The 26164-nt window shown below is 35.7% G+C and overlaps 1 protein-coding gene across 2 annotated transcripts in view; it reads left to right on the top strand.

Moving 5' to 3' along the window:
- The window catches only part of NRDC (nardilysin convertase), a 96439-nt gene that overhangs the window by 62876 nt on the left and 7399 nt on the right, over positions 1-26164 (top strand). For both annotated transcript variants that reach the window (XM_021684300.2, XM_021684301.2), the window contains 16 exons: positions 511-633; positions 2574-2631; positions 4322-4395; positions 5769-5838; positions 8208-8285; positions 10438-10558; positions 10635-10693; positions 10985-11039; positions 16545-16649; positions 18372-18495; positions 19037-19123; positions 20056-20175; positions 21263-21314; positions 22232-22382; positions 23005-23132; positions 25352-25514. In XM_021684300.2, the coding sequence (XP_021539975.1) occupies positions 511-633; positions 2574-2631; positions 4322-4395; positions 5769-5838; positions 8208-8285; positions 10438-10558; positions 10635-10693; positions 10985-11039; positions 16545-16649; positions 18372-18495; positions 19037-19123; positions 20056-20175; positions 21263-21314; positions 22232-22382; positions 23005-23132; positions 25352-25514 (1568 nt within the window). The remainder of the gene's footprint in view (positions 1-510; positions 634-2573; positions 2632-4321; positions 4396-5768; positions 5839-8207; positions 8286-10437; positions 10559-10634; positions 10694-10984; positions 11040-16544; positions 16650-18371; positions 18496-19036; positions 19124-20055; positions 20176-21262; positions 21315-22231; positions 22383-23004; positions 23133-25351; positions 25515-26164) is intronic.

Raw genomic sequence — 26164 nt, 5'->3', positions numbered from 1 at the left:
ATTTAAATTAAAAAAAATGGGAAATAAATAAATAGAACTTCATTCAAAGGATGTTTTGCTTCCCTGTTTATTTTGTACAGTTATATACATTTTATATGACAATCTTAGTTTATATGGTTTATTTTTAAGGATTATGTAGAATATTAATAAAATAATTCAGAGATAAAACCTGAATTGAATACTAGACTAATTATTAAGAGAGGAAGCTTAAGACAGCTGCTGTTGTTAAGGTATTGCCAAATGGAGATTAATTCCTATGTGTTAAAATATATGTCAGAATTGTTTTTGTGAATTTTTGTCGTATATTGATATTATTGTTATTGTTTGTTATACACTAGTTCTATATTCTTGAGTCACTTAGGTTATTTCATTACTTATGTATTAGTAGCAGAGTATGCATTTTTGCTGTGGAGACTTTTGACAAAGTAAACTTTAAAAAAATTTTTAATTTCAGTATAGTTCAAAATAAACTTATTATATTTCTGTGATCTTTTTCATCCTTTTTTACAGGAAATGCTGAGACACTCAAACAGGAGCCAAAAAGGAATAATATTGATACGCATGCTAGATTGAGAGAATTCTGGATGCGTTACTATTCTGCTCATTACATGACTTTAGTGGTTCAATCCAAAGGTAGTATACTATCTATTACTGCCCTTAGAATTAGTGTTGCAGTGTACTCTTAATTATTTTAGTGCTTGATCCTAATATGACCTAAAGGAAATCAGGATTTGGAAAAGTCATATAGCAAGGGCACAGCTTAGGGAAGCACAGCATCATCTGATTCTCAGGCAAATGTTTTTTTCTTTTAGAGAAAGAAAGGTCTTATCTCTAGGCTAGTCTAGGCTAGTCTGTGAATATACTAATGTACTAATAGGTCATGAATTGGTCTTTTAAGTCACATTCAGATGCTGCCTCTGTTATCTTTGGCTTTGCATTTAATCTGTATTGATCATAAACTCTGATAGGGCAAGGTGTCTATCTTTTCATCTTTACATAGGGTCCAGTAAAATGGCATGATTAATTGAAATCCATCATAGTAATGATAGCAAAAGTATCTTAAATGTATTGATCAGTACTTCTGTTCTTTTCCTTCTTTTATCATTATCTTCAGTAACTTGTATTAACTTTTTCTCATTAAAGAAATGATATCTTTCTTTTGTTTTCTTTATATTGCAATCTCTTTTGTTCAGTTGTCAAACTGTTCTTTTTTGACATATCTTATAGTTTGCACATTTATTTTTGAAAAAGTAACCTTCTCACCTGATATGACTCTTCCTTTTTATAAAATATTGTTCTGTCATGTCAAAATTAAAATTAGAGCTAACTTGGCACTTAAATATAAAACATTTTTGCATTTAGGGTCAAAATTAATCTACTAAAGTTGACTTGAATGTAAAGCTATGGATACAGAATGGTAGATTCTTTTGTCCAGACTACAGATGTGCTTCTAGATTGCCTTTACAGCATTTGTTAAAATAGGCAGTTCCATATTCAGTGTATAATTTACAATTTATTTCCAAGTCTTTCACAAATGTGCATTTTTCTTCCACTGTGTATTATTTCCTTTGCATTCTCTTCCTCTGTGATGACAAATATAAGAGCTTATTAATGCTTGTTGCAAATTTCTAAAGTAAGTCCTAGATATTTGATAAGAGAAACTTGTACAATTTAAATTCAGTTGTTTTTAAGCTTTAGCATTTATTATACCATTTAAAAGTTAAATATCTAGGGGTGCCTGGGTGGCTCAGTAGGTTAAGCATCGGACTCTTGATTTCAGCTCAGGTCTTGATCTCAGGGTAGTGAGTTCAAGCCCCATGCTGGGCTTAAAAAAAAAGATTATATATGTATATTATACAATTTATAAAATAGTGTTTTTTAAGTGCATAAAATAAGATTTCAATATCTATATAAATGGTATATAAGAGATTCAGAGCTTGATTAATTTGTATCTTGGTTTTTACTGGGGCACCTCTTCAAAATTAGTGAAACATGTCTGTTGGAACTAACAAATACTATTCATTGATAGTAATGAGTCAGTGAGATAAAGGGAAAAGGTTTCTTTTTGCACTTAGATCTGCTTTACTAGAAATTGCAAAAGAATTTTGTATGAAATATAAGAATCAAAAGAAGATGAAAATCATATGAAACCTAAGAGGAATACTTACAGATCAAAGCCTTAGCAAGTATAAAATAATGTAAAATAAATGGAGTGTAAAAGGATCAGTATGGTGTGGGTTAATTGGGAGAAACCTTCCTAGAGGAAGTAAGTTTTGGAATGGAGTAGGAGGATGGTTGGTATATTCTTAATCTCTTGGCCCTCCACACTGCCTAATGATAAACAAAAACTTTTTTTTTTACTTGTGTACTTTTTCTAACTTTATCAGCTAGAAATACTTAACTGTTATTTTTGTTGTTGTTGTTACTCATTACTGGTTAAGGAGTGGCAAGTAAAGCCCAAATCAAAGTATTCCTTTGTTTTATACCTAAAGATAGTGAGAGAAATCTAATTGCATTTCTACCTTAAATAACAACCTTGCATTTCCCTGTTTCCTTCCTGCCCTCCCCACAAGAAACACTGGATACTTTGGAAAAGTGGGTGACTGAAATCTTCTCTCAGATACCAAACAAGTAAGACATTTTCATAAACCATATTATTTTAGATTTAAAGAGGCATCTTTTTGTATGAGTCCCAGAGGTTTTTTTTTTTTTTTTTTTGTGGGGGGAGGGGTGTTATTTTTTAAACAGGTGATTAAATTAAAACCTAAAGTGGTTTAGCAAGATCACACAGTCTTTGGGAAAACTAAGATGAGAACCCAAGTTTCTATAATTTCTGTAGTTCAAAATTTATAAGCTTGTAAACTTACAGTAAGCAGTAATGCTGAAGATTTTATGGCTCCTTTTACATTTATTCAGAGTTTTTCTGTTACTGTATAGAGTGTTTGAAACTGTGATATAAAAGCAGGTATTATATTGAGAGGCAGAATATATATTATATATATAATTGTGTTCTGAAAGTTTGTTTCTTAAGTCAGTTGTTTGGGACTTGGAATGCTCTCCCCCATAAAACAAATAATCTTGTAGGTTACGATTGACTTCCCATACTAACTAAAAAGTCTATTTCATGTAGTTGAACCAAATTATCTTTTACTAGAAATTGCATATATGGTTCCAGTTCAAAAAGCTACTACTTTTTGTCTACCTCAAATTCATCAAAATAATACAAATATTTAAGATACACTTTGTTACAACATTTTTGTTACAAAGAATACCAAAAAATTAATTCTGAAGCAATTAAGTCCTTCCTACTCCTAGTAGTTTGTATTTTAATCAATAAATGAAATCAGGTTTTTTTCTTGCATCAGGTGAGTAAGTTAGATTTTTTTTCCAGTTCCTCATTCTAGGACATAATTATGAAAGCAAAATTGGCTGTGGAAATGTTAGAATAATTTGTAGTAACAACTGGTTGGTTATTATTAACTTGGCTTTATGTAAATTTCCATTGATAATTAGCAGTACTTTTTATGTATGGAAAGATAATGAAAGCCATGCCAAAGTTGTGGGGTTGTTTCATTTGTTTTGTTTGTTTTGATAAGAAATGAGTATGAGCTATGGAAATGTCGAATGGTAGATTGAAATGTGTTTTACTGTGAACCTTTAGCAAAAAAATCAGAGGTATATTGCCTAGAGGAATTCATTAGGTCCTGTCAATCCCTGATAAGCATTTTTAGAAGTTCTCTTAAATAATATTCACTAACAACTTTGGTTCCTTAATCAGACAGGTTAAAAAGTCTTCTGGGTATTTAATAATAATGCATATTGACCATATTTGAGAAGAAACAGTTAACAGTATCCTCAACCAGATGAGAAGCCTCTAGAAGGAGAGTCCATGTCTTTTAAATACCAAAGTACCTAATACAGTGCTTGATACTCAATAATCATTCCATATATACTTGTTGAATTAAAAAAAAATCTCTAGTATGTCTTCTTTCTGAAATGGCTTTATATGGGAGGAGAACTGAAGTTGAATGGGGCTGATAGAGGCAGTAAATATTGGGAGGGGAGGCCCCTTCACTTCACTTCATTGTTTTCTGTCTCCCATGAGTTTTAGAGATATTCGAGTTACTGGGACTGAGGTGAAGAATAGGTTAAGCTCAGGATTTTGGTGGCTTTGTTGCCATCTATTTGCTTATGCCTAGAATGCTTTTCAGCCAGGAGTATGTAGAATAGATTATAAATACCTATCAGTTAGGCATCCCTAAAGATACTGCTTATAAAGGCTTTTGCCAATTAAATTTTAATATATTTGTTTTATTTTCAGTGGGTTACCCAAACCAAACTTTGGCCATTTAACGGATCCATTTGACACACCAGCATTTAACAAACTTTATAGAGGTTCGTGAACCAAAGGTTTAAAACTGTTTGAAATAACTGTAGCACATTCTCTAAAACTTAATTGAGGCTGCCAATTTTCTTTGAAAATGACAACACAACAGAAAGTACAGCTGGGTTGGAAAGGGAGTAGAAGGACAGAGGAGATCTCCAGTTAGTGATAGACAGCAGGCCAGTAACGGGGGGCAGATTCATCTGCTGCCCTGCTGCTACTCAAGTCTGTTTTATGCTTTCACCCTGTTTTCCCCTTGTTCCCTTTGTCCTTTGGTTTCCATTTCTTTCCTATTTCATTTTATCTATGCTCTGCTCTTTATTACCTTTAAAAAGAGAAAAATAGAGGAGGGATAACACTTTGGAAATTATTTCCTTTTATCTCAATTATAAAAACAACTTTTTTAAATGAAGAAAAATAAAAATAAAAATGAAGTGTAAAGAAATGGGAAGATCACCCTTAAATCTTACCATGTAGAGAAGTCATTTTAGCAAATTTCCTTTCGTTTCTATAGGTATATTTTAACATAGTTGAGGTGATAAAGTATATACACTTCTATCTCTTGCTTTTTTCATTTAATATATTTGTGAGAATTTCCCAATGAGCCATCACATGGTTATGCTATAATTTACAAAACAATTTGCCCATAGTGAATATTGCAGAAATATTCCTAATTCACCTTTTCTCTTTCTTTGCTCTTTTATCATGGCAGATTTTTTTCCCTCTTTTTCCTGATTGCCTAGGTATTCCCTCCTCTTCTTCCTTTACCCCATTGCCAGTCTCTCTCCTCTTCCCTTTCTTTGATCAATGACTGTTTTGTCACACCCTTTATCTGCTGCCTGCTCCATTCTATCTAAGCTGACTCTTCCCAGAGACAACTTATTTTCTGTTGTATTCTTTCTGGCTTTATATTTTCTCTTCATAGAATCATAGAGTAATAGCACTGGGAAGAATTGTAGAGCTACTTTAACCTAACCCCCTTTCCATACCATAAGAAAACAGAGAAAGATTTAAATGAGAATGATTTTCCTCAAGGTTACATAGACACATATAGCAAGATAGAAGTAGGGCTAGATCTCGACCATGGGTCTCCTGACTTCTAGTCCTGTATCCTTTCTTGCAAGAAGGGATCCTTCTTAGGAGCATTTCCTATTTTCATAGTTCTTTTATCTGTTTTCTCTACCTGTGAAACCAAACTGAAAAGAAATTTATAAAAATTACATTATTCAAATTGGAAAATTGGCAACTTGAAATAATAATTGCATTGTATATAACCTTCCCCTGTTGGAGGATGAAATATATTGAATTAAAAAAATTCGTGTAGCATAAAAAAAATTATGGAGAAACACTTATATCTGTTTTTCTGAAAAATATTTTTGTTTAGTTGTTCCAATCAGAAAAATTCATGCTCTGACCATCACATGGGCACTTCCCCCTCAACAGCAACATTACAGGTAAGAGTGCAGGGCAAATTTACTCCATTGGAAACTGAATGAAAGTGATATTTTGAAAGCATATTAAATGGTTTCAATTTGAGGGTTCTGTTATGTGATAAACTGGGACCTCACTACTGGAGTTTTCAAGCCTGGCTATATATTTTAATGTCTTCTTAGGTATAAAAACTAGAGTTTTCTTATAGCTAGTTTCCTTTCCTGAGTCTTTGAAATTAAGTATCTTTGTGTGAATGCTAACTTTTATAATTATTTTCTTTAGTACTTTGAGTACAAAAATATATTAGCTTATGATTTATTTGTCAGTGGTGAACATTCCGTTTGAGCTTGTCAAAAGTAAAATGATTTTGAGCCTGGAATATGACTACAACCTAAATCTGAAGGACCTACACCTTTGAGGTGGTAATGAGTTAGGGAAGAGTTATATAGATTAGGAAAACATTTTCCCAACTTACTTAAATACTTATATGAGCAGAATAGCATGGGCAAGAAGTTCTTTAAAGATAAGGATCAGTCAATGCCTACAAATACTTTTCTGATTAAAAACAAATGCTAATGAACTGATAAAAATTTACCTTATTTTTTTAAAACCATTACCAACAAAACAAACCCATGAGGATAACAAGCAGAAGGAAAATAATGTTGCTTAAGCTCAGTAAAAACTTTTTTTTTCACATATATGATAGAATATTCAATCATCCTATCCAGTTAACAAGAATGGTATGCCTCCAGTGAGAAAGCAGAGAACGTGTATTGTCTAATTGCTTTTGGTGCAAGGATAATACAGGAAAAAGCAATATACATTAATTGTGTAGTTATGGTAGAGTGTCCCCAAAAGTGTTAAAATTATTATATGCATATTTAAAAGTTTATTCTATTTAACTTTTTACTATAAAAAAATACATGCTTGTAAAATATTAAATAGGACAAAAGGGTATTAAATAAAAAGTAAAGCTGTGCTTCCAATTTTTGTTTCCTGAAAAATAGGCCCAACATTAATAGTTTCTTATATATCCTTCAGACATTAAACAGTGAATATGAAACATTTTTTTTTTTATGGAGATGAAACTATACTATATATACTGTTCTTCCTTTTTTGGGCAATGCTTATTTTTCTAATTAACAAAGGCTTGTTTATCCTCTGATTGATTACTAAGGTAGTTTATTGCAGAAATCCTGAAAATTACTGAAAAGCAGGAAAAAGTCATTCATGATTATGTTTTCCAAAGAATGTTAAAATTTCTGTATGTTTCCATCCAGTTATTAATTTTTATGGATGATTTATTTGTTTTAATGTGCCCTTCATCATGATTCATTTTGAATCTCTAATTATGTGAATTAGCCTTTTGGGGGAGCTTGCTTTTTTTTTTGTTCCCCACAAAGAAGCAAATGTTTATCCCTACAGAGTAACCAAATACAAAACTGTTAGTTTTGTTTCAGATGCAGATGTTGTGTAATCTATGGCATTCATTCTTTAACTAATTTACTTCCCCTACATCAGTCTTAGTATAGATATAATTCAAATTCATATCTTGAAACAATTTTGTGTGGGGTTTGGGGATTGCTTATGCAGTTGAGATCCTAATATTATATCTTAACTTCTAAGAGTTTATTGAACTCCTTAAACTAATTTTAAAATTTAAGAATGCTTAGATTTCCTAACTTTATTTTTCTATATATTTTTGTTTTGGTAGGAATACACTTCTGAAATTATAGTAGAAGCCAGTAGGAAAAGACAGTTTAAATAATATATATACAATTACTCAGACTTTTGAAGTATGTTATTATATAATGTAACATTTTTACACCTGTTACATTACATTGTCATGAAAACTCTATGAGTAAGTAGCTGGGCAAGTAAAGAGAAAAAGAAAAATACAATGAGGTTAAGTCTCTTGTTCAAGATCATGCATTTACTTAAAGGAATAACTAAAACTATAAGCTAGATTTTTCTGACCCATAAAGCAACACATTTCATTTTACTACAGAGCTTGATGCAATACTGAAAGCTTTTCCTGACACTGAGGGATTCATTCTCTGTATTAGGTTCTAAAATGATAATCTGTATTATTTGCATTTTGGGTGAAACAAAAATGAAAGATTTTACCATAAAAAGAAGTTTGGCATTCAAGAGAAAAAGTTGTAGTCTTAATTTTGGAATGAACATAGTGATTTCAGATAAAGAAGTTAATTTTATCATGTTTTCTGTTTTTACTTTGCTATTATCAAATTAATAATAATTTCATGTGTGGTGGAATTTATGTGATAATAAGTTTATAATCATATTCTTAACTATTATAATATTTGAAGTAAGAATTCCTTGTGTGCTTATACTTTATTTTTATTTTTGACCTTAACATTTTTTTTTAAAGGGTGAAGCCACTTCATTATATCTCTTGGTTGGTTGGGCATGAAGGCAAAGGCAGCATTCTTTCTTACCTTAGAAAAAAGCAAGTATTGGGGTGCCTGGGTGGCTCAATTGTTAAATGTCTGCCTTCAGCTCCGGTCCTGATCCCAGAGTCCTGGGATCGAGTCCCTCATCAGGCTCCCTGCTCGGCGGGAAACCTGCTTCTCCCTCTCCTACTCTCCCTGCCGTGTTCTCTCTCTTGCTGTGTGTCAAATAAATAAATAAAATCTTTAAAAGAAAAAAAAAAGCAAGTATTTAATTAATAAGTATTTTCAGTGTAGCAGTCTCTGAAAAATAATAGACAATAAGCATTCTATAACCTAGTCTTGTTTTATTTGCCAGAAAGCCTAGAATCAAATCTAATGTTTAATTATAGTCACTTTAATACCTAAATTATTTTAATAGCCCTATTATATTTGTGTATTTCCTTGGAAGCCACCTTTTAGCCCTTTTGGGAAGTTAGTTGTACACAAAATTTTAAAAATCATAAATAAATGGATTCCAGAGTTACATAAAAGGTTAGCTCTAATCAAGAATTTAGATTTGAGGGGCGCCTGGGTGGCTCAGTCATTAAGTGTCTGCCTTCAGCTCAGGTCATGATCCCAGGGTCCTGGGATCAAGCCCCACCTCGGGCTCCCTCCTCCGTGGGAAGCCTGCTTCTCCCTCTCCCACTCCCCCTGCTTGTGTTCCCTCTCTCACTGTGCCTCTCTGTCAAATAAATAAAATCTTAAAAAAAAAAAAAGAATTTAGATTTGAATAGTAAAGAAGTCGGTTATTTAAATGCTATGGATCTCTAGCCTTTCCCAACCCAGAAGGTGGACTTTAATGAAAACTACACTGGGCAGAGAAATAACAACAGATAGTGGGACTATGAGCATTATAAGCAGCTGTGTTAGCAGAATGTTTCCTAATGCATTTAAGCACTTCGGTAAGTTGCCTAGTCAAATCATAGAAAGATATCTTTAAATCAGGACCAATAATTAAAATACTTCCTTGTTTGATTTTTCTGTACACTAATTCAAGAATGGAAAGGAAGATGGGAAATTTAAGTACTTTAAAGCACTGATATGACTAGAACATTCAAAGAAAGCTGAAAGACCAGGGTTATTATGAAAGAATAAACTAACGGTATTAGTTACATACATACCTTACGTAATAAATGCAGTACGCTTTGAGATGTGCACAATCTTTCTACCTTACCAAACTTCATTAGAATTTCACATTCTTCATTCTGGCTTCCTCCCTTCTTGTTTTAAGTTTTCGGGATTATTCTAGTAGGAAAAGATATAGTCTCATTGCTTCTTTCTTAGACAACCTATAGAGGTTAGCTGATAGTCTCAAAGAGCTTATTCAACATCCTAAGTAGGGATATATCTGAAGTATTCTAAGCTTCTTCTGGGAGACAAGTTCAAAAGGGATGAGTGAAATGCCTCCACAATTTTAATATTTTGTGCTGTTCTCTTCAACAGAAATTACTGTGTCTTCATAAAACTATTAATGTTTTACTATGTTGTAATATATGTTAGTGTTTCCGTAAATATGCTATTATTTCCTTCTGGTGATTCTTGCATGCACTGCAGTTGTTTGGGAGGCCTTGTACTTTAAAGATTTATACTTTTAAACTTACTTTTGGGGCGCCTGAGTGGCTCAGTTGTTAAGCGTCTGCCTTCGGCTCAGGTCATGATCCCAGGGTCCTGAGATAGAGCCCCGCGGGGCGCCTGGGTGGCTCAGTCGTTAAGCGTCTGCCTTCGGCTCAGGTCATGATCCCAGGGTCCTGGGATCGAGTCCCACATCGGGCTCCCTGCTCGGCGGGAAGCCCGCTTCTCCCTCTCCCGCTCCCCCTGCTTGTGTTCCTGCTCTCGCTGTCTCTCTGTCAAATAAATAAATAAAATCTTAAAAAAAAAAAAAATCTGAGATAGAGCCCCGCATCGGGCTCCCTGCTCAGCGGGAAGCCTGCTTCTCCCTCTCCCACGCCCCCCTGCTTTGTGTTCCTGCTCTCGCTATCTCTCCCTCTGTCAAATAAATAAATAAAATCTTAAAAAAAAAAATTAAAAAAAAATAAACTTACTTTTGGAAAGCATGTTTGCCTCTGAGCTTCCCAAATTTTACATAGAAAGCCTACCTATTTTGTTAATTTGAAGTATTTGTAGACTGTCAATCCCAAGATACTGATTGGATTCATTTTTTCTTAATAGGTGCTGGGCTCTTGCACTATTTGGTGGAAATGGTGAGACAGGATTTGAGCAAAATTCTACTTACTCAGTGTTCAGCATTTCCATTACGTTGACTGATGAGGGTTATGAACATTTCTATGAGGTAAATAATTAAAATGGAATTTAAAAAATGTAGATATTACTTTATGCAAAAGCATGATCAGATGTTTTGTTTTCAGGTTGCTCATACCGTCTTCCAGTATTTGAAAATGCTGCAGAAGCTAGGCCCAGAAAAAAGGTAATAAGTACATATTAGAATTAGGCTAGGAATCAGTTCTGGTGTGTTTTAGCCTTTAGGCTGCCAAATAGACATGCTTTAGTCCTACCATGATGGTTTTTCAGGCATTTCCTGCTTAAGTTCCTTCACTGGCTCCATATCCTGATTCTTCTACATGTGAATACTGCATGGGAAACTTGAAACGTTAAGGGTTTACATTTATGTGGCCAGTCTCTTTCTTCTCTTTTCTTGATGAGGATTCTAATAAGAAATTTAAATGTATCTTCTACTTACAATTTTCTTCTTTCACAGAATTTTTGAAGAGATTCAGAAAATTGAGGATAATGAATTTCATTACCAAGAACAGGTACTGGAAGTCAAATTCTTTTTGAATGTTATCTGTGACCAAGTTGAAACTGGTGTGGACATTATTCCTCTTTTTGGAAGTGTCACTGGAGTTTTAATTCTGCCACTCTCTGTCATGTGAGTCCTAAGATGGCCTTGAGGTTATCTGAAAATTAACTCTTGTGTTTTTAAGTATGTATATTGAGTAACAGCGAGTTACTCAATCAACAGTAGGCAGATTGACACAGATCATGTTGTGTGACAATCATTTTATGTATGTACTCATCCATCTGTCTATCCTTTTGATAAACATTCATGGAGAACTTGCTATGGTACTTGATACTTTGGGAATTCTAATATTATGAAGACATTCTACAGGATAATTCTGTAGTAATTACCATATGTACTATTAGAAATGGTGTGCTTTATGATTTAAGGGCAAGGAGAGCACTTGCCTTGATCTGAATAGAAACAGAGAAGGCTCCATGGATGTTGGTAAATTTGAATTGAGTTCAGCATTAAAAAAGAGATAAGGTTTGGATACATTATCAGCAATGAGAAAAACACAAGTAAGGAACTCTGGGTTATTGTGAAAAACTAAATGATATATGTATCTTTGAAGGGAAGGTATTATATAAGGCTGAAAGGTCAGGAGTTTGAAACAGGGTTTCTTTAAAACCCTTTTTGTGTCTTGGATCCCTTTGGAAATCTGTTGAATCCTCAGAATAGTATTTCATCCCTTCACCTTTTTAATCTCTCAGAAAAATTGTCATAGTGGTACAGTGACCACCGCTTTATCCCTCACCTAGATTCACCAGCTGTTAATAGTTTTCCTTATTTTCTGTCCTCTCTCTCTTTCTTTATATATGTATGTGCATGTATGCATCTTTTTCCCGAAACATTGAGATTTAATTACAGATATCATGATACTTCACCTCTAAATGTTTTTTAGCATGTATCTGCTACACAAATGTATTCTCTTGCATAAACCTCACTAAAATTGTCACACCCAGGAAATTACATTGAAACAATATTGTTAAATATTATACAAACCAGGGGTGCCTGGGTGGTTCAGTCAGTTAAACTTCCGACTGTTGGTCTCAGCTCAGGTCTTGATCTCAGAGTCATGAGTTCAAGCCCTGCATTGGACTCCACGCTGGGTGTGGAGCCTACTTTAAAAAACAAACAAACAAACAAACAAAAAAATATATATAAAATGCAATTCATAAAATAGTGTTTCTAAGTGAATAAAATAAAATACAGTAGTTTTTGAAGGAATACTGAAATAAAGTACTCAAATGGTAAAAAAAAATAGTACTGTATCTTTATTAACATTAAATAACAAGGTCTAGTGGTAGTTCTAACAATTATTTCAGTTTTAAGTAGCAGTGAGTTTGAGATATCTGCAACAACTATATTCTGATTCTTTTTTTTTTCTAAGATTTTATTTATTTATTTGAGAGTGCACGTGCAGGGGGTAGGGGGCAGAGGGAGAGGGAGAAGCAGACTCCCTGCTGAGCTCAGTGTGGGGCTTGATATGGGGCTCGAACCCAGGACTCTAAGATCATGACCTGAGGTGAAGGCGGATGCTTAATCGACTGAGCCACCGAGGCGCCCCACTATATTGTGATTTTTATTGGTTAGTCATAGATGCTGCTAATACAAGTGTGGTTTGTACATATATTCGTGATAGAATAAAAATGCTAATTTAGAGGTTAGTGAAAATAAATATGTAATTTCTTCCCAGCCAATTCATGCACATACACACTCCTGAATTTGTCCATTGATCTATCTTGTGGGAAGTGTCTGTGGACCCTGGATTAAAAACCCCTGATTTAGAACTGCTTCATAGAGCATCTTGAAGCTGCCTTTTTGGATCATCACCAGAGATGATTTCCTGAATTTCTACTATAAGTAGAGAAGATTTAGGTACATGAGGACAAGGTCACAAAAACTGTAAGCTTCCAGTTGCTGTTGATTCTTATGTAATCTGCTCTGTATTCTTGAATCATTGAAATAGAACTAAAAATCTTATTCTATGAAAACAGGCTGCTTTGACACACCTATTGGCCATTACAGAGCCCTATAGACACTCCTCCCTATAAGTGGACTGATAAGCATAGAACTCCACAAAGTGCTGTCACCTACCTTACCAGGAGTAATGTTGTTCAGTGTCCTTATCAGCTGTGGTGGCACCATGTAGGTCAGAACTATGGCAGGGAAGGAGTGGGATCAAGAATTGTGGACTATACCCGTAAGTGATACCCAGATTCCTTTTTTGGGGATCAGCTTTTCAGCATTGGTTGAGTGATATTTTTGTTCTGTCCCTCCAGTTTCTTCTTAGCAGATCATTTCAAAATGTCTTTTTACTGACATCTCCCATTTTTGTAGCTCCTCATTTTTTTACCGTTAGCAATATTCATGAATACTTGTCTGGATTTTAAAACATGAGCCCAGGGGCGCCTGGGTGGCGCAGTTGTTAAGCGTCTGCCTTCAGCTCGGGTCGTGATCCCGGGGTCCTGGGATTGAGCTCCACACCGGGCTCCCCACTCTGCAGGAAGCCTGCTTCTCCCTCTCCCACTTCCCCGGCTTGTGTTCCCTCTCTCGCTGTGTCTCTCTCTGTCAAATAAATAAAATCTTTAAAAAAATAAAAAATAAAACATGAGCCCAAGACATCTTAGATTAAAACCTAATCAGTGCAAAGTGAGAACAAATCAGAAAGGTCTATATCTCTGAGAACTGCTAAGTTAACTCAAGTAGCTCAGCTTATTTTGGCTTTTATTTTATTTATTTCTTATTTATTTATTCTTAAAGATTTTATTTATTTATTTGACAGAGAGAGACACAGTGAGAGAGGGAACACAAGCAGGAGGAGTGGGAGAGGGAGAAGCAGGCTTCCCACGGAGTAGGGAGCCCGATGTGGGCTTGATCCCAGGACCCTGGGATCATGACCTGAGCCGAAGGCAGACGCTTAATGACTGAGCCAACCAGGCGCCCCATTATTTCGGCTTTTATAAATTTCTGTTTTTTTAGCAAAGTTGGAATGTCTCGTCTCCTCTTTAGACTTTTCCTGGTCTTCATCAATAAAGGCAAATAAGAATGCCCTTTTCAAACTGTTCAAATCAGTCTTATTTAAGTAAGATATTTATTTAAGATTTTATTTATTAGAGAGAGCATGAGCCAGGGGTGAGGGGCAGAGGGAGAGGGAGAAGCAGACTCTACTGAGCAGGGATGTGGGACTCATGACCTGAGCCAAAGACAGCTGCTCAACTGACTGAGCCACCCAGGCACCCTTAATTAAGAAATTAAAAAAAATTATTTCCCATAGGAACTTGGACTCAATATGTCTTATAAATCAACAGTATGAACTGGGTGTTTAAGTGCTTTTCTGTAGGCAGAAAAACAGAAATAATGTAATAATAAGGCAGGAAGAGTTTGTAGTAGATAAAAAATTAGAGGACAGACAATAACAAGTGTTGGAGAAGAAATAGAGAAATTAGAGCCCTCATACATTGCTGGTGGGAATTACAAAGTGGTGTAGCTGCTTTGGAAAACAGTTTGGCAGTTCCTTAAAAAGCTAAACAATTACCATATGAGCTCTACTGTTAAGTTCTTCTAGGTATACACCCAAGAGAATTGAAAACATATCCACACAAATACTTGTACACAAGTATTCTAGTAGCAGTATTCAGTATAGCCCGAAAGTGGAAACGCCCAAATGTCAGCGAATGCATGGTTAAACAAAATATGCACACTATGGAATATTATTCAGCCACAAAAAGGAATGAAGCACTGATTCATGCTACAACATGGATGAACCTTGGAAACATGCTGAGTGAAAGAAACTAGTCACTACAGGTCACGTGTTATATGATTCCATTTATATGAAATTTCCAGAGTAGGTAAATCCATAGAGATACAGCACAGACTGGTGGTTGCCAGTGGCTAGGGGGAGTGGGTAGTAGGGATTGAATGCTTAATGGATATGGGAGTTTCCTTTTGGAGCAATGAAAATATTCTGCAACTAGATAGTGGTGGTGATGGTATAACTTTGTGAATATCCTAACCACTAAATTGTGTACTTTATTTTAAATTTTATTTCATTTTTAATTGTGCACTTTAGAAGTGTGAATTTTATGATATGTGAATTACATCTTAAAAAAAAAAATGAAAGAATAGCATTTAAGTGTTTTTCTTAGTACCTGCTCCATTGCCTTGTCTCTGGAGATATGCTTTTAGCCAGGGTCCTTAGTGTTTTCTCATAGGAAATACTTTGAATCACTCAATTTTGTTGCATACTGACCAGAGCAGTTAATTTATAAGTAAGTGGCTGGTGAGAATAACTTACTTAAAAAAAGAATGAGAACAGAATAGGAAGAATAATTTTAAATAATAATAACACCTAGGTGACTGGTCAACTTGATGATTCAGGAATGTTTCCTGAATTGGGAAGTGGGACAAAAAAAGCTAACAATCTTTCCTTATTTTTTCTTATTCTATTTTTATGTGATAATATAGTAGATAACATATACCTATGGTCTCTAGTTTGATGTATGCATGTCTCATTTCTGCTCCATGAATGCAGTAACCTTCACTTCTCTTCTGTCTACCATTAGATGAGAGAACAACCCATACTGTCTGGTAAAGGACTGGGTAGTGTGGTATTTTGGAAAGAGTGTTTGCTGCTACGTTAGGAGTCCTGAGTTCTGGTGTCTGCTCTGCCTGTTATTTACTGTGTGACTTTGGGCAAGTCTCCTGATCAATCTGAGTGTATTTCCTCAGAAAATGTGGGAATAGAACCACTTGGTATCTGAAGGAATAGAACCACTTGGTATCTGAAGGACTTGTCAGTTTTAAGATTCTGAACGTCTAGGTGCTCAATTAGTACTTAAATTGATTGCTTTCCTCTGAAAAAGAATTTTCACTTCATAGGTTATAGAACTTGTGGTTATTCTTTCAGTTTTAAATTGAGGAAATATACTGATTAATTTCTTATATCAAGACTTTTATCTAATGACACATTTTGATTTCTACATTGATTTGATTCATGTTTACAGATAGTTCTGGTTGATAGTGCTATAGTGATAAAATGATGAAGACCCTGTCTTTAAGGACATCAGTCATATGGGGCACTTATAAACAAGCATTTAGAGTTCAGTGTTGTAATGCTCTCGTGATGAAGCTGTGACATGATTAGACCCTAGTGTGTTGTAGGGCTCAGGATGGGGATTGGAGGGGTGTCAGGTTAAATTCCTTTAAGGTGGTAAGTTTTCTCTGGCTAAATTTTCTTAGAATTTCAAGCATCAAATTCCCCCCTCCTTCTTTTTTTCTTTTTTTAAAGTAATCGCTATGTCCAGCATAGGGCTTGAGTGAGCACCAAATTCTTGAACTAAAATTATATCTGCTCAGTATATTTTTGTTCAGAAGCTTTTGGTTCATTGTTAAAAAAAAGAGAAAAATTATTTCTATTTTGTGGTAAATTAAGAATAATGGAAGTTTCTGGTGTGAAATAAGTCTCTCTTTACAGACAGATCCAGTTGAGTATGTGGAAAATATGTGTGAAAACATGCAGCTGTACCCACTACAGGACTTTCTCACTGGAGATCAGCTTCTTTTTGAATACAAGCCAGAAGTAAGGAGGTTTCATTTCTAAGAGTTACTTTTACACAAAGAGGAGGGGAGAAAGTGCAGAGATATACTTAAGAACTGTGGGAATGTAGAAAACTTTGTTAAATTTGTCAAATTTTTTTGTTTAAATGGAAGAAATATCAGTAGTTTTGTGGGTAATTTTTCATGATTGTTGTATATGATCATGTTTTAAATATGAGGAGAAAATCAAGTCCTTTTGTTAGGTATTATTATTGTCACTATTTTTCAAGTGTTATAACATCTACTAAAAAAGTGATTCCTAAGAATTACGTGCTTTAGTTGCTAGGCTTACTTAGAGAGTTATTTTGCTTACCTTTTAGTTCAGTTAGAGACTCTGGGCAATTACATTTTAACCATTTTGAAAATGTTTATGAGAAATGTAAGATTCTCTGAATTTGAAACATGTGACTTATAGACCATATTACATACAAATAAATACTTGGTCGGGTTTTTCCTTCCTTCCTCATTGGGAGTAAGTCATTTTGCTCCATATGAGTTCTCATGGCAGTTCTCAGTTGGTTGATTTTGCCCCCCAGGGGATATTTGTCAATGTCTGGAGACATTTCAGTTGTCATAACTGGGGGATGCTCTTGGCAGATTATCTAGTGGGTGAGAAGCCAGAAGTGGCAGCTAAACATCCTACAGTGTAAAAGACAGCACCCCATAATAAAGTATTATTTGGCCCAAGATGTTAATAATGCTGAGGTGGAGAAACCTTGATATAATAGGGTATTCAAAAATTTTAAAGATAGGGAAAGATAAAGGAGGAAGCAGTAATCATGCATTCTTGTTATCTCCTAGGAAGATTGGGCCCAGGGGTCCAAGTATTTTATTCTGAACCGCCATTTCTTGTTTTTTCTCAAAGAAATGGTGTCTAATTGGTAGTTATGGTTCCAAACCTTACCCACAAAATCTGTTTACTCCTCTCATTGCTGAAGGATTATTAAAGGGGGCCTTGCAATGGGATCATTTTACTGATTCTTGAGGATGAGGTAGTATAAGCATACTCTTTGGAATCATGTACAAACTTGTTTAGGACTTCATGTTTGCCATTTCTAGCTGTGTTATTCTGTGCATATTATGTAATCTTTAACCCAGGGAAATTACTTAACTTTTAACAGGAGCCTGAGTATTATTTTTTATAAAATGGGTATACCTTAGAGTTGTTTTAGGATTAAATGAAATAATGTATGTTAAACACTACTGGGCACATAGAAAAACTTAGTAAATGAGAGCTATTTTTACTGCTAGTACTATTATTATGTAGGATTTGAGATGAACACAGTTTATAGCATTATCAAGAAACATTTGAGGGCGCCTGGGTGGCTCAGTCGTTAAGCATCTGCCTTCGGCTCAGGGCATGATCCCAGGGTCCTGGGATCAAGCCCCGCATCGGGCTCCCTGCTCAGCAGGAAGCCCGCTTCTCCCTCTCCCACTCCCCCTACTGTGTTCCCTCTCTCGCTGTGCCTCTCTCTGTCAAATAAATAATAAAATCTTTTTTTTAAAAAAAAGGAACATTTGAAACAACTAATAGACTAATGAAGTTTAATAAATTAGGGTGTTCATGACTATAAAGAGTTTCATGAGCATCAAGATGCTAGGATCTTGGGGATGCCTAACATAATATGGCTTTGCCTTCTTAACAGAGATGTATTAGGTTAAAGTCGTTATTGTGTGTGTCTCTCCCCCCCCCCCCCAAAATTAGGTCATTGCTGAAGCCCTTAATCAGCTAGTTCCGCAAAAAGCAAATCTTGTTCTACTGTCTGGTGCTAATGAGGGAAAATGTGACCTCAAGGAGAAATGGTTTGGGACTCAGTATAGTATGGAAGGTAAAATATTTTAATAATTGTCCTACAAGTTTAGATTTATCTGACTCACCTGAGAATTTTTATTCCTTAATAATTTGTCTGATGGTTCCTATGGGAAAAAAGTATAAACTTTTTTAGAAGTTTACTTGGAGATGAACATTATTCATACTGCTTTGCAGAAAATTACTTTCTGCTATGTTTATATTTATTATAGCTAGTGAAAAAAATCCTGTTTTCTGGGTAGTTTGGGGAAGAATTTTGACTGTTTTAGAAAAGTACTTTTGAAACTTCAGTGTACATATATATCACCTAGAGATCTTATTAAAATATAAATTTTTATTCACTAGCTCTGGGGTAGGGCCTGAAATCCTGCATTTCTAATAAGCTCCCAGGTGATACCAGTGCTGCTAACCACACTTTGAGTAGTAAATGGCTAGCATGCCTGGATATATTATAGTTTTCCTGAGAAAGAAGAATCGATTTGTGAAGGCTAGTTGTTAATTGGTTTGTTATTCTCAGCATTGCATTGTTTATTGGATCAGTTTATTTTTCATTTCTACAGATGTTGAAAACTCTTGGGCTGAACTATGGAAGACTAATTTCGAATTAAATCCAGATCTTCATCTTCCAGCTGAAAATAAGTACATAGGTCAGTGAAATAGCAGTCATTATACCTAATCCGTTTATGTATCAATAAAACAAATAGCACCTGTATAGTACATTTACAAAGTATCATTTGAATTCCTATTTGAGCTTCCCAGTAACACTCTGGAGTAGGCATTACTGTTTTGTTACTTTTTTGAATGAGAAAAACTGAGGCTTAAAAAGGCAAAGTGACTTTTCCTAGACTAGTCAGTTGGTAAATGGAGAAAACAGGACTTAAATGTAGATCTTGGGACTCTCTGAAACTTTTGCTTTTTCTTGTGTAAAACAATTTATGTTTTCATTAATTTAGAGGACAAGTTTGACTTTGTGTTTTTGTTTTTTTTTTAGATTTTTTTATTTGTCAGAGAGATAGTGAGAGAGAGAGAGCACAAGCAGGGGGAGCAGCAAAGGGAGAGGGAGAAGCAGGCTTCCCACTGAGCAAGGAGCCCGATGCAGGACTCGATCCCAGTACCCTGGGATCATGACCTGAGCCAAAGGCAGACACCTAACCGACTGAGCCATCCAGGCACCCCAAGTTTGACTTTGTTAGAACAGAACTTTTTGTTAACTTTCAAGTGTCAATAAGGTGGATAAAAGACATTCTTATTCAAGAATGGATTTGTTTATAGATTGGTTTATACAACTATCCTGACTAAAGGTCCCTCTTACAGTTAAGACTGTCTTTGAGAAAGACAAAGAAGCAGAACGTAGAGAGATCAGAATAATCCTTAGGAAATTACAGATCTTCAGAGTTCATTTAGTTTAAGGCCAAGAGAATTTTCTTTTCTGTGTTCTACTAATTTATTATATTCTAGCATTTGAATTTGGCTTATTTTTGCCACAAAGAAAAGTTATCTAGACTTCTAAAACCAAGAACAGATTGTTGGGAATCATGTTGAATTATTTGAATGAATTATTACTCCTTTCTCTTGTTAGCCACGGACTTCATGTTGAAGGCTTTTGATTGCCCTGAGACAGAATACCCTGTTAAAATTGTGAATACTCCACAAGGTTGCCTGTGGTATAAGAAAGACAACAAATTCAAAATTCCCAAAGGTAAAATGTTTCCCTCTCTAAAAGGAGTGAAATAAGTATAGCAACTCTTTCTCCACTTGGTAGCAACCTATTTCCGTTTGTTTGTCACCTGTCTCCCTTTCTCCTTCCTCTTCCAGTTGAAGATCTTTTCTAGGCTTATCTATCAGATCCATACTGTGCTCCTGTGTGGTCACAGAAATCCTTGTATACATTATAGATTCTAGGAAATAAATAAGGATTCAAGGCTAAAATGAAATTGTTTTAAAATATTTTTCTTGCAGTTAAATTAAAGCAGAGCCAGGTGTTTGACCGTCTTAGGGAATGGGTGGTGTGTTTTAAACATTTTTAAAAAGAAAATGAGAGTATGCTGAAGGAGATTATTCTTAGACACAATAGCTAGCCTATTCCAGCATTACAAATGTGAAATCTCCTCCATCACTCTCCCTCTACCATTTTGCTTTTATTGTAAAAGAATCACAGTATACAGTTAAATAGACTCCAGAGTTCTTGTCTTTAATGTGTTAGCCCAAACTGTGTTGCTTTTTTATTTTCTGTTCTTGTGCATAGCATAGGAACTTACTGAAGCAGCTTGGGATAAAAAAAAAATTCCCTTCGTTGCCATTTAACCCAGATGCCTAACCTCAACACTGGCTCTCAGGAATTCTTGAGTTTATTGGGAAGGTGTTTCTTGAATTACTTATCAGTGTTTCTAAAAATGTTCTTAACATTTATTCAGCTTCCTTGGAACGTCTCTGCTATAAGTTTCTGTGAGCATTGGGATTGTTCTTTAATGTTTTTGACATGTATACCTCTGTAAACATTTTCTCTGACCAAAGCTCTTAATAAATATAGTATTCCTAGGCTCCTTTGTGTATCTGTCTATGTATCTGGCCTTCCCGCAGACTAAAGTGTGCCTTCTGGGTACTACTTAGAATGGTAAATATTACCTTTTTAAAGATAACTTCAGGATAAAGATGTAACAAGGATTTAAGGGCTAGTAGTTTATTTCAGAATTTTTAGAAAACATGATGTTAGGGGCATATAGGAGATGTATAAAATATTTGAGGCCTCTGGCTTATATTTTCTTATCTTTTTTTTTTTCTTTTAGCATATATACGTTTCCATCTGATTTCACCTTTGATACAGAAGTCTGCAGCAAAGTAAGCAATTGTCCTCTTTACTGGAAAATATGTTTCTTATTGAAAAACTATTTTGTTTGTTTCATTCTGAATCATTCTATCATTTTCTCTGTCCGTACTGAGTTGTGCTGCTGATTTGTGTATTTTTTTCTGTGCCCCAAACAAATTATTTGTATTGATATTAAACATTAAAATGGAATTGTGGCTGCTCCATTTCCAGCACCCAGTTAATAAAGCATGCTGATAGCGTAGGGTAGTCATAGTATTACTGGATTGAGAAAGTTCTTTAGAAATGAGTTTGGATTAGCTTCCAGTCTGTAATGAGAACAACTGCATCCATCTGTTGATCCTATATTTAGAAACTGGCAAGGAATCTGATTATACTTTGTAACAAATAACTCATTATTTATATAGATAACTGCACTGTGGGGGGTCAGAGCCTAAAATATGCCTGAATCATAGGAGGTGCTCAAGAAATGTTAGCGTACTTCTTCCTTTCCTTTGCCGCTTAAACTGTGGAATCTAACCTTAGAATGACAGGCAGCACTAGTATTTATTAATACCACTTGAAAAAATATATCAGCCGCCTCCCTTATCCTAGATTTTTGTCATTCAGAAAACCTGGGCTGCAGGGATGGCTAGAGCCTTTGGGCCAGTTGCTTTTTATGCCTTTTACATTTACCCCATTTTTCAGTATAAGCATTAACATTTTACATGTATGCATAACATGACAAAGATTGGGAAGCACTGCTGAAGGTAGGTGTTCTGTAATGTGCCTACAAAACTTGAGTTGTGGGTAAGCTATATGTACCTTTGAACTACATTCTGGAGTAGTGTAATCATTGTCTTTCTAAAAGTGAAATTTCCTACTCCAGAGCACATTTGTTTGTGTTTATTTCTTGCCAATTAATGGTGCTGTTTGCATTTTATATTCTCAGTGTGGTCCTCTTTGATATCTTTGTCAATATCCTTACCCATAACCTTGCGGAGCCAGCTTATGAAGCAGATGTGGCCCAGCTAGAGTATAAGTTGGTAGCTGGAGAACATGGTTTAATTATTCGAGTGAAAGGATTCAACCACAAACTACCTGTAAGTACAAGTGTTCTGTTTTGCTCATAGAGAGCTTTAAATTTTATGTTTGTTGCCCCTAAAGCACCAAGTATAGAGGCTTATGCATGGGTTGCTATACATAGAAAGAAATGTTTATTAACGTGGTTTACTATGTTTTCTTGGCCGGTGACAGCTTTTGTGACTTGGGCCACACATAAGAGCAACACAGTCACTAATTACTAGCAATGCGTGCAATACAGCCTCAGCTTCTCTGCAGCCAACACTGGATAGGACAGCTTGATAGGAAGTTGTGATTACTTCCAAAATTAATATATAAATGTAATGTCCTCCCAGTTAAAGTCACATTTAGGGGCAGTGGAGATGCTGAATAAAAAATTAAGTTTATTTGGAAAAAGAAAATGTTTAAGACTACCCATGAAAATTAAAAAAAAAAAAAAAAAGGATTCACTGCTCCACATTTCACAGTTACTGAAGATTTTAGCTCCTGAAGATCCTTTGAGTCACCAGTATTCCTACAAATACCTATTTCCAAGCTAGGCCCCTGGTAAAAACCAATGGGAAGCATTCCCTCCTATCCCTGCCCCCAAAATAGTGGATTTCATGCTTCTCTACTTAAAGTGCTTCTTTCTTTTCTTTTTAGCTACTATTTCAGCTCATTATTGACTACTTAGCGGAGTTCAGTTCCACACCAGCTGTCTTCACAATGATAACTGAGCAGTTGAAGAAGACCTACTTTAACATCCTTATCAAGCCCGAAACTCTGGCCAAGTGGGTATACATAGGATCAGCTTATATTTTGAAGGCCTGAAAGTATTTGCCTTTGTAGGGGTTAGGTGTGGGGAATGAGGCTGTAGTTTCAGTGCTATTTTTCAAACAAATTAGAATTGGCTGTGGTTTAGGAGACCATCCATTGGGTTATAGGATTTCTAAACCCAGCTTAAGTAGCTGTCTGAGTAGGACTAAAATAAGCCTACTTACTATACTTAATTAGAGACTAAAAGTAAACAAGGATGTTTTTTTCCGAAGTTTGTAAGTAAATAACAGTTAAAGAAGTGCTGGCTTTGTTATAGCTCAAAATTGCTTTACTGCTAATTTTAGTATATTGGGTGTTGTGATGAGGTAGTTGAGTTAAATTGCTTAACCTTTCACTTATCTGGCAAATGCAACTATCCAGAATTCAGCCAAGTTCCCAGAGGAGAGCAAAAAGGCTTCTGACAGTCTGTATAATAATGCTTAAACCCTCTGCTCATAACCCTTTGAGCTTTTCATTAGAGCCTGTTCTTTTATCCAGGGCTAATGGTAGCCTAGAATTACCTCTGTGTGAATCAGAAAAGGTACCCCTTTTGGGTGCCCGCTTTCAGCAGGTAGGAGCCTTTGTGGGAGGGAGAAAAAAGTTCCCTTTGAGCAGACACAGCCCTTTGTGCACATGGCTTGCAAGCCCCTGCTTGACCTCCTTGCTGGGCATCTAGAAATGGTAAACAGCACAATCTTATATGGAGGCCCTACTTTTGACACAGTTATTTATTTATTTGTTTATTTCGTGGTCAGTAATTTAACTTTTTTAAATTTAAATTCAATTAACATATAATGTATTATTGGTTTCAGAGGTACAAGTCTGTGATTCATCAATCTTACATAACACCCAGTGCTGATTACATCACATGCCTTTTTTTTTTTTTTTAAAGATTTTATTTATTCATTTGACAGAGATAGACACAGCGAGAGAGGGAACACAAGCAGGGGGAGTGAGAGAGGAAGCAGGCCTCCCGCAGAGCGAGGAGCCCGATGCGGGGCTCGATCCCAGGACTCTGAGATCATGACCTGAGCTGAAGGCAGACGCTTAACGACTAAGCCACCCAGGCGCCCCATCTTCTTTTTTTTTTTTTAATTCTATTTATTTATTTGACAGAGAGAGACATAGCGAGAGAGGGAACACAAGCAGGGGGAGTGGGAGAGGGAGAAGCAGGCTTCCTGCGGAGCAGGGAGCCTGACGTGGGGCTCGATCCCAGGACCCTGGGATCATGACCTGAGCTGAAGGCAGATGCCTAATGACTGAGCCACCAGGCACCCCCACATGCCCTTCTTAATGTCCATCACTCAGTTACCCCATCCCTCCACTCCCCCTTTTGACACAGTTATAAGGAGCCCATAAATGAACAAAATTCAAAAGCAGGGCAGTTGGCAGTCAGACCTGTAATCACTGATAATCCGGTCACAAAAAGTTATAAAAACTAATAAGCAAATATAAGTTGGAAAGGAGAGTTGTCTGGAACCATCAATATGATGAAAAATAGCCCTGTGTTGTGTATCCAGTAACTCCTGAATACTACTTTATTAAAATGTGGTGGACTAATATACCTATTGAAGATTTGTTATTTGCTAGATACAAAACGTTTATATGTATATATTTATTTAATTCTTTCCAAAACCCTATAATGGTAGCCATTACTATTTCCCTTGTTTTACAAATGAAGAAATTGAGTCACAGATGTTAAGCAACTTGCCAAGTTCAAATAGTTTAGTGTGAGGAGGGAGGGGAAGTGGTGGTGGTGAGGAGTTGGGGGGTGGTGAGGAATAGGGGTTGGTCTGATTCTGGCCTAGAACCACTATGTATACTATGTTGTCACTGCAGTAAAAGATTCCCATAATGCTGGCCTCTAGTAATTAATAAAATGTTAATGAGATTTCAAATAAAAATATAATAATTCGAAATTGGTGTGTGACTCATCTGGCAACTAATGTGAAACATTTTTTTTGCAATTGAGACAGATAAGTGAGTTGTACCAGTGAGCAAATCTATGTATAATTTTGTATATGTAATTTTAAATGCTTTTTGGTGATTATGACATTGTTTCTCCCATCTTAAGTTATGATAGAAATTGTGTCTCTTTAGAAACACGTCATCCATAGAAACTTAGCTGAACCTTTTTTTACCTTAAGATTCATTTCAAAATGATGAAACTGTTCTTTTTCTGCCCTCTGAATAGAGATGTGCGGCTTTTAATCCTGGAATATGCCCGTTGGTCTATGATTGACAAGTACCGGGCTTTGATGGATGGCCTTTCCCTTGAGTCTCTGCTGAGCTTCGTCAAGGAGTTCAAATCCCAGCTCTTTGTTGAAGGCCTGGTACAAGGAAATGTCACAAGCACAGTGAGTGTGAGGTGCTCTGTTGCTCTTGGCTAGGTCTGAAAGTGCTGTTTTGGGCTCTGGAATTGCATTAGTTCTCCAAAAAGGGAGGCTCTGTAGTTCTTACATAGCATGGCCATTCACATGCTGGGCAAGACTTCCTTAATGAGAAGACTGCTGATAATGGACAGGGCTTGGAGTGAAATGGATTTGGTAAATATACGGTATTGGTTATTTGTTGAAGATTGTGTGTGGAAACAATAGTTTAGAGATTAAAGTGGGAGCTCTGGGGTGTGGTGAGGGATGTATACGCGCGCACACACACACACACACACACACACTTTGGCAGAACTTGTATATCAAGGTTGTGTGTCAAGTTAAGGAGCTTGGGCTTTATCCTGTAGTAAATGGAAAATCAGTGAAACATCTTAAAAGGGATTTGTCGTTAAGATGCAGGGACCAGTTATGAGGCTTTTATAAGAGTTGACATGACTCCAGAGTATATGAAGTATCCAGAGTAGTCAAAGTCATAGAACAGAAAGTGGAATTGTGGTTACCAAGGGTTGGGAAGATGTAAAGAAGGGGGAGTTGTTTTATGGGTATAGAATTTCAGTTTTGCAAGGTGAGGAAGTTCTGGAGTTCCGTTTTACAACACTGTAAATATACTTAACACT

Source organism: Neomonachus schauinslandi, chromosome 4 (assembly GCF_002201575.2).
Source record: "Neomonachus schauinslandi chromosome 4, ASM220157v2, whole genome shotgun sequence".
NCBI lineage: Eukaryota > Metazoa > Chordata > Mammalia > Carnivora > Phocidae > Neomonachus > Neomonachus schauinslandi.
This window is presented reverse-complemented; position numbering and strand designations above follow the sequence as displayed.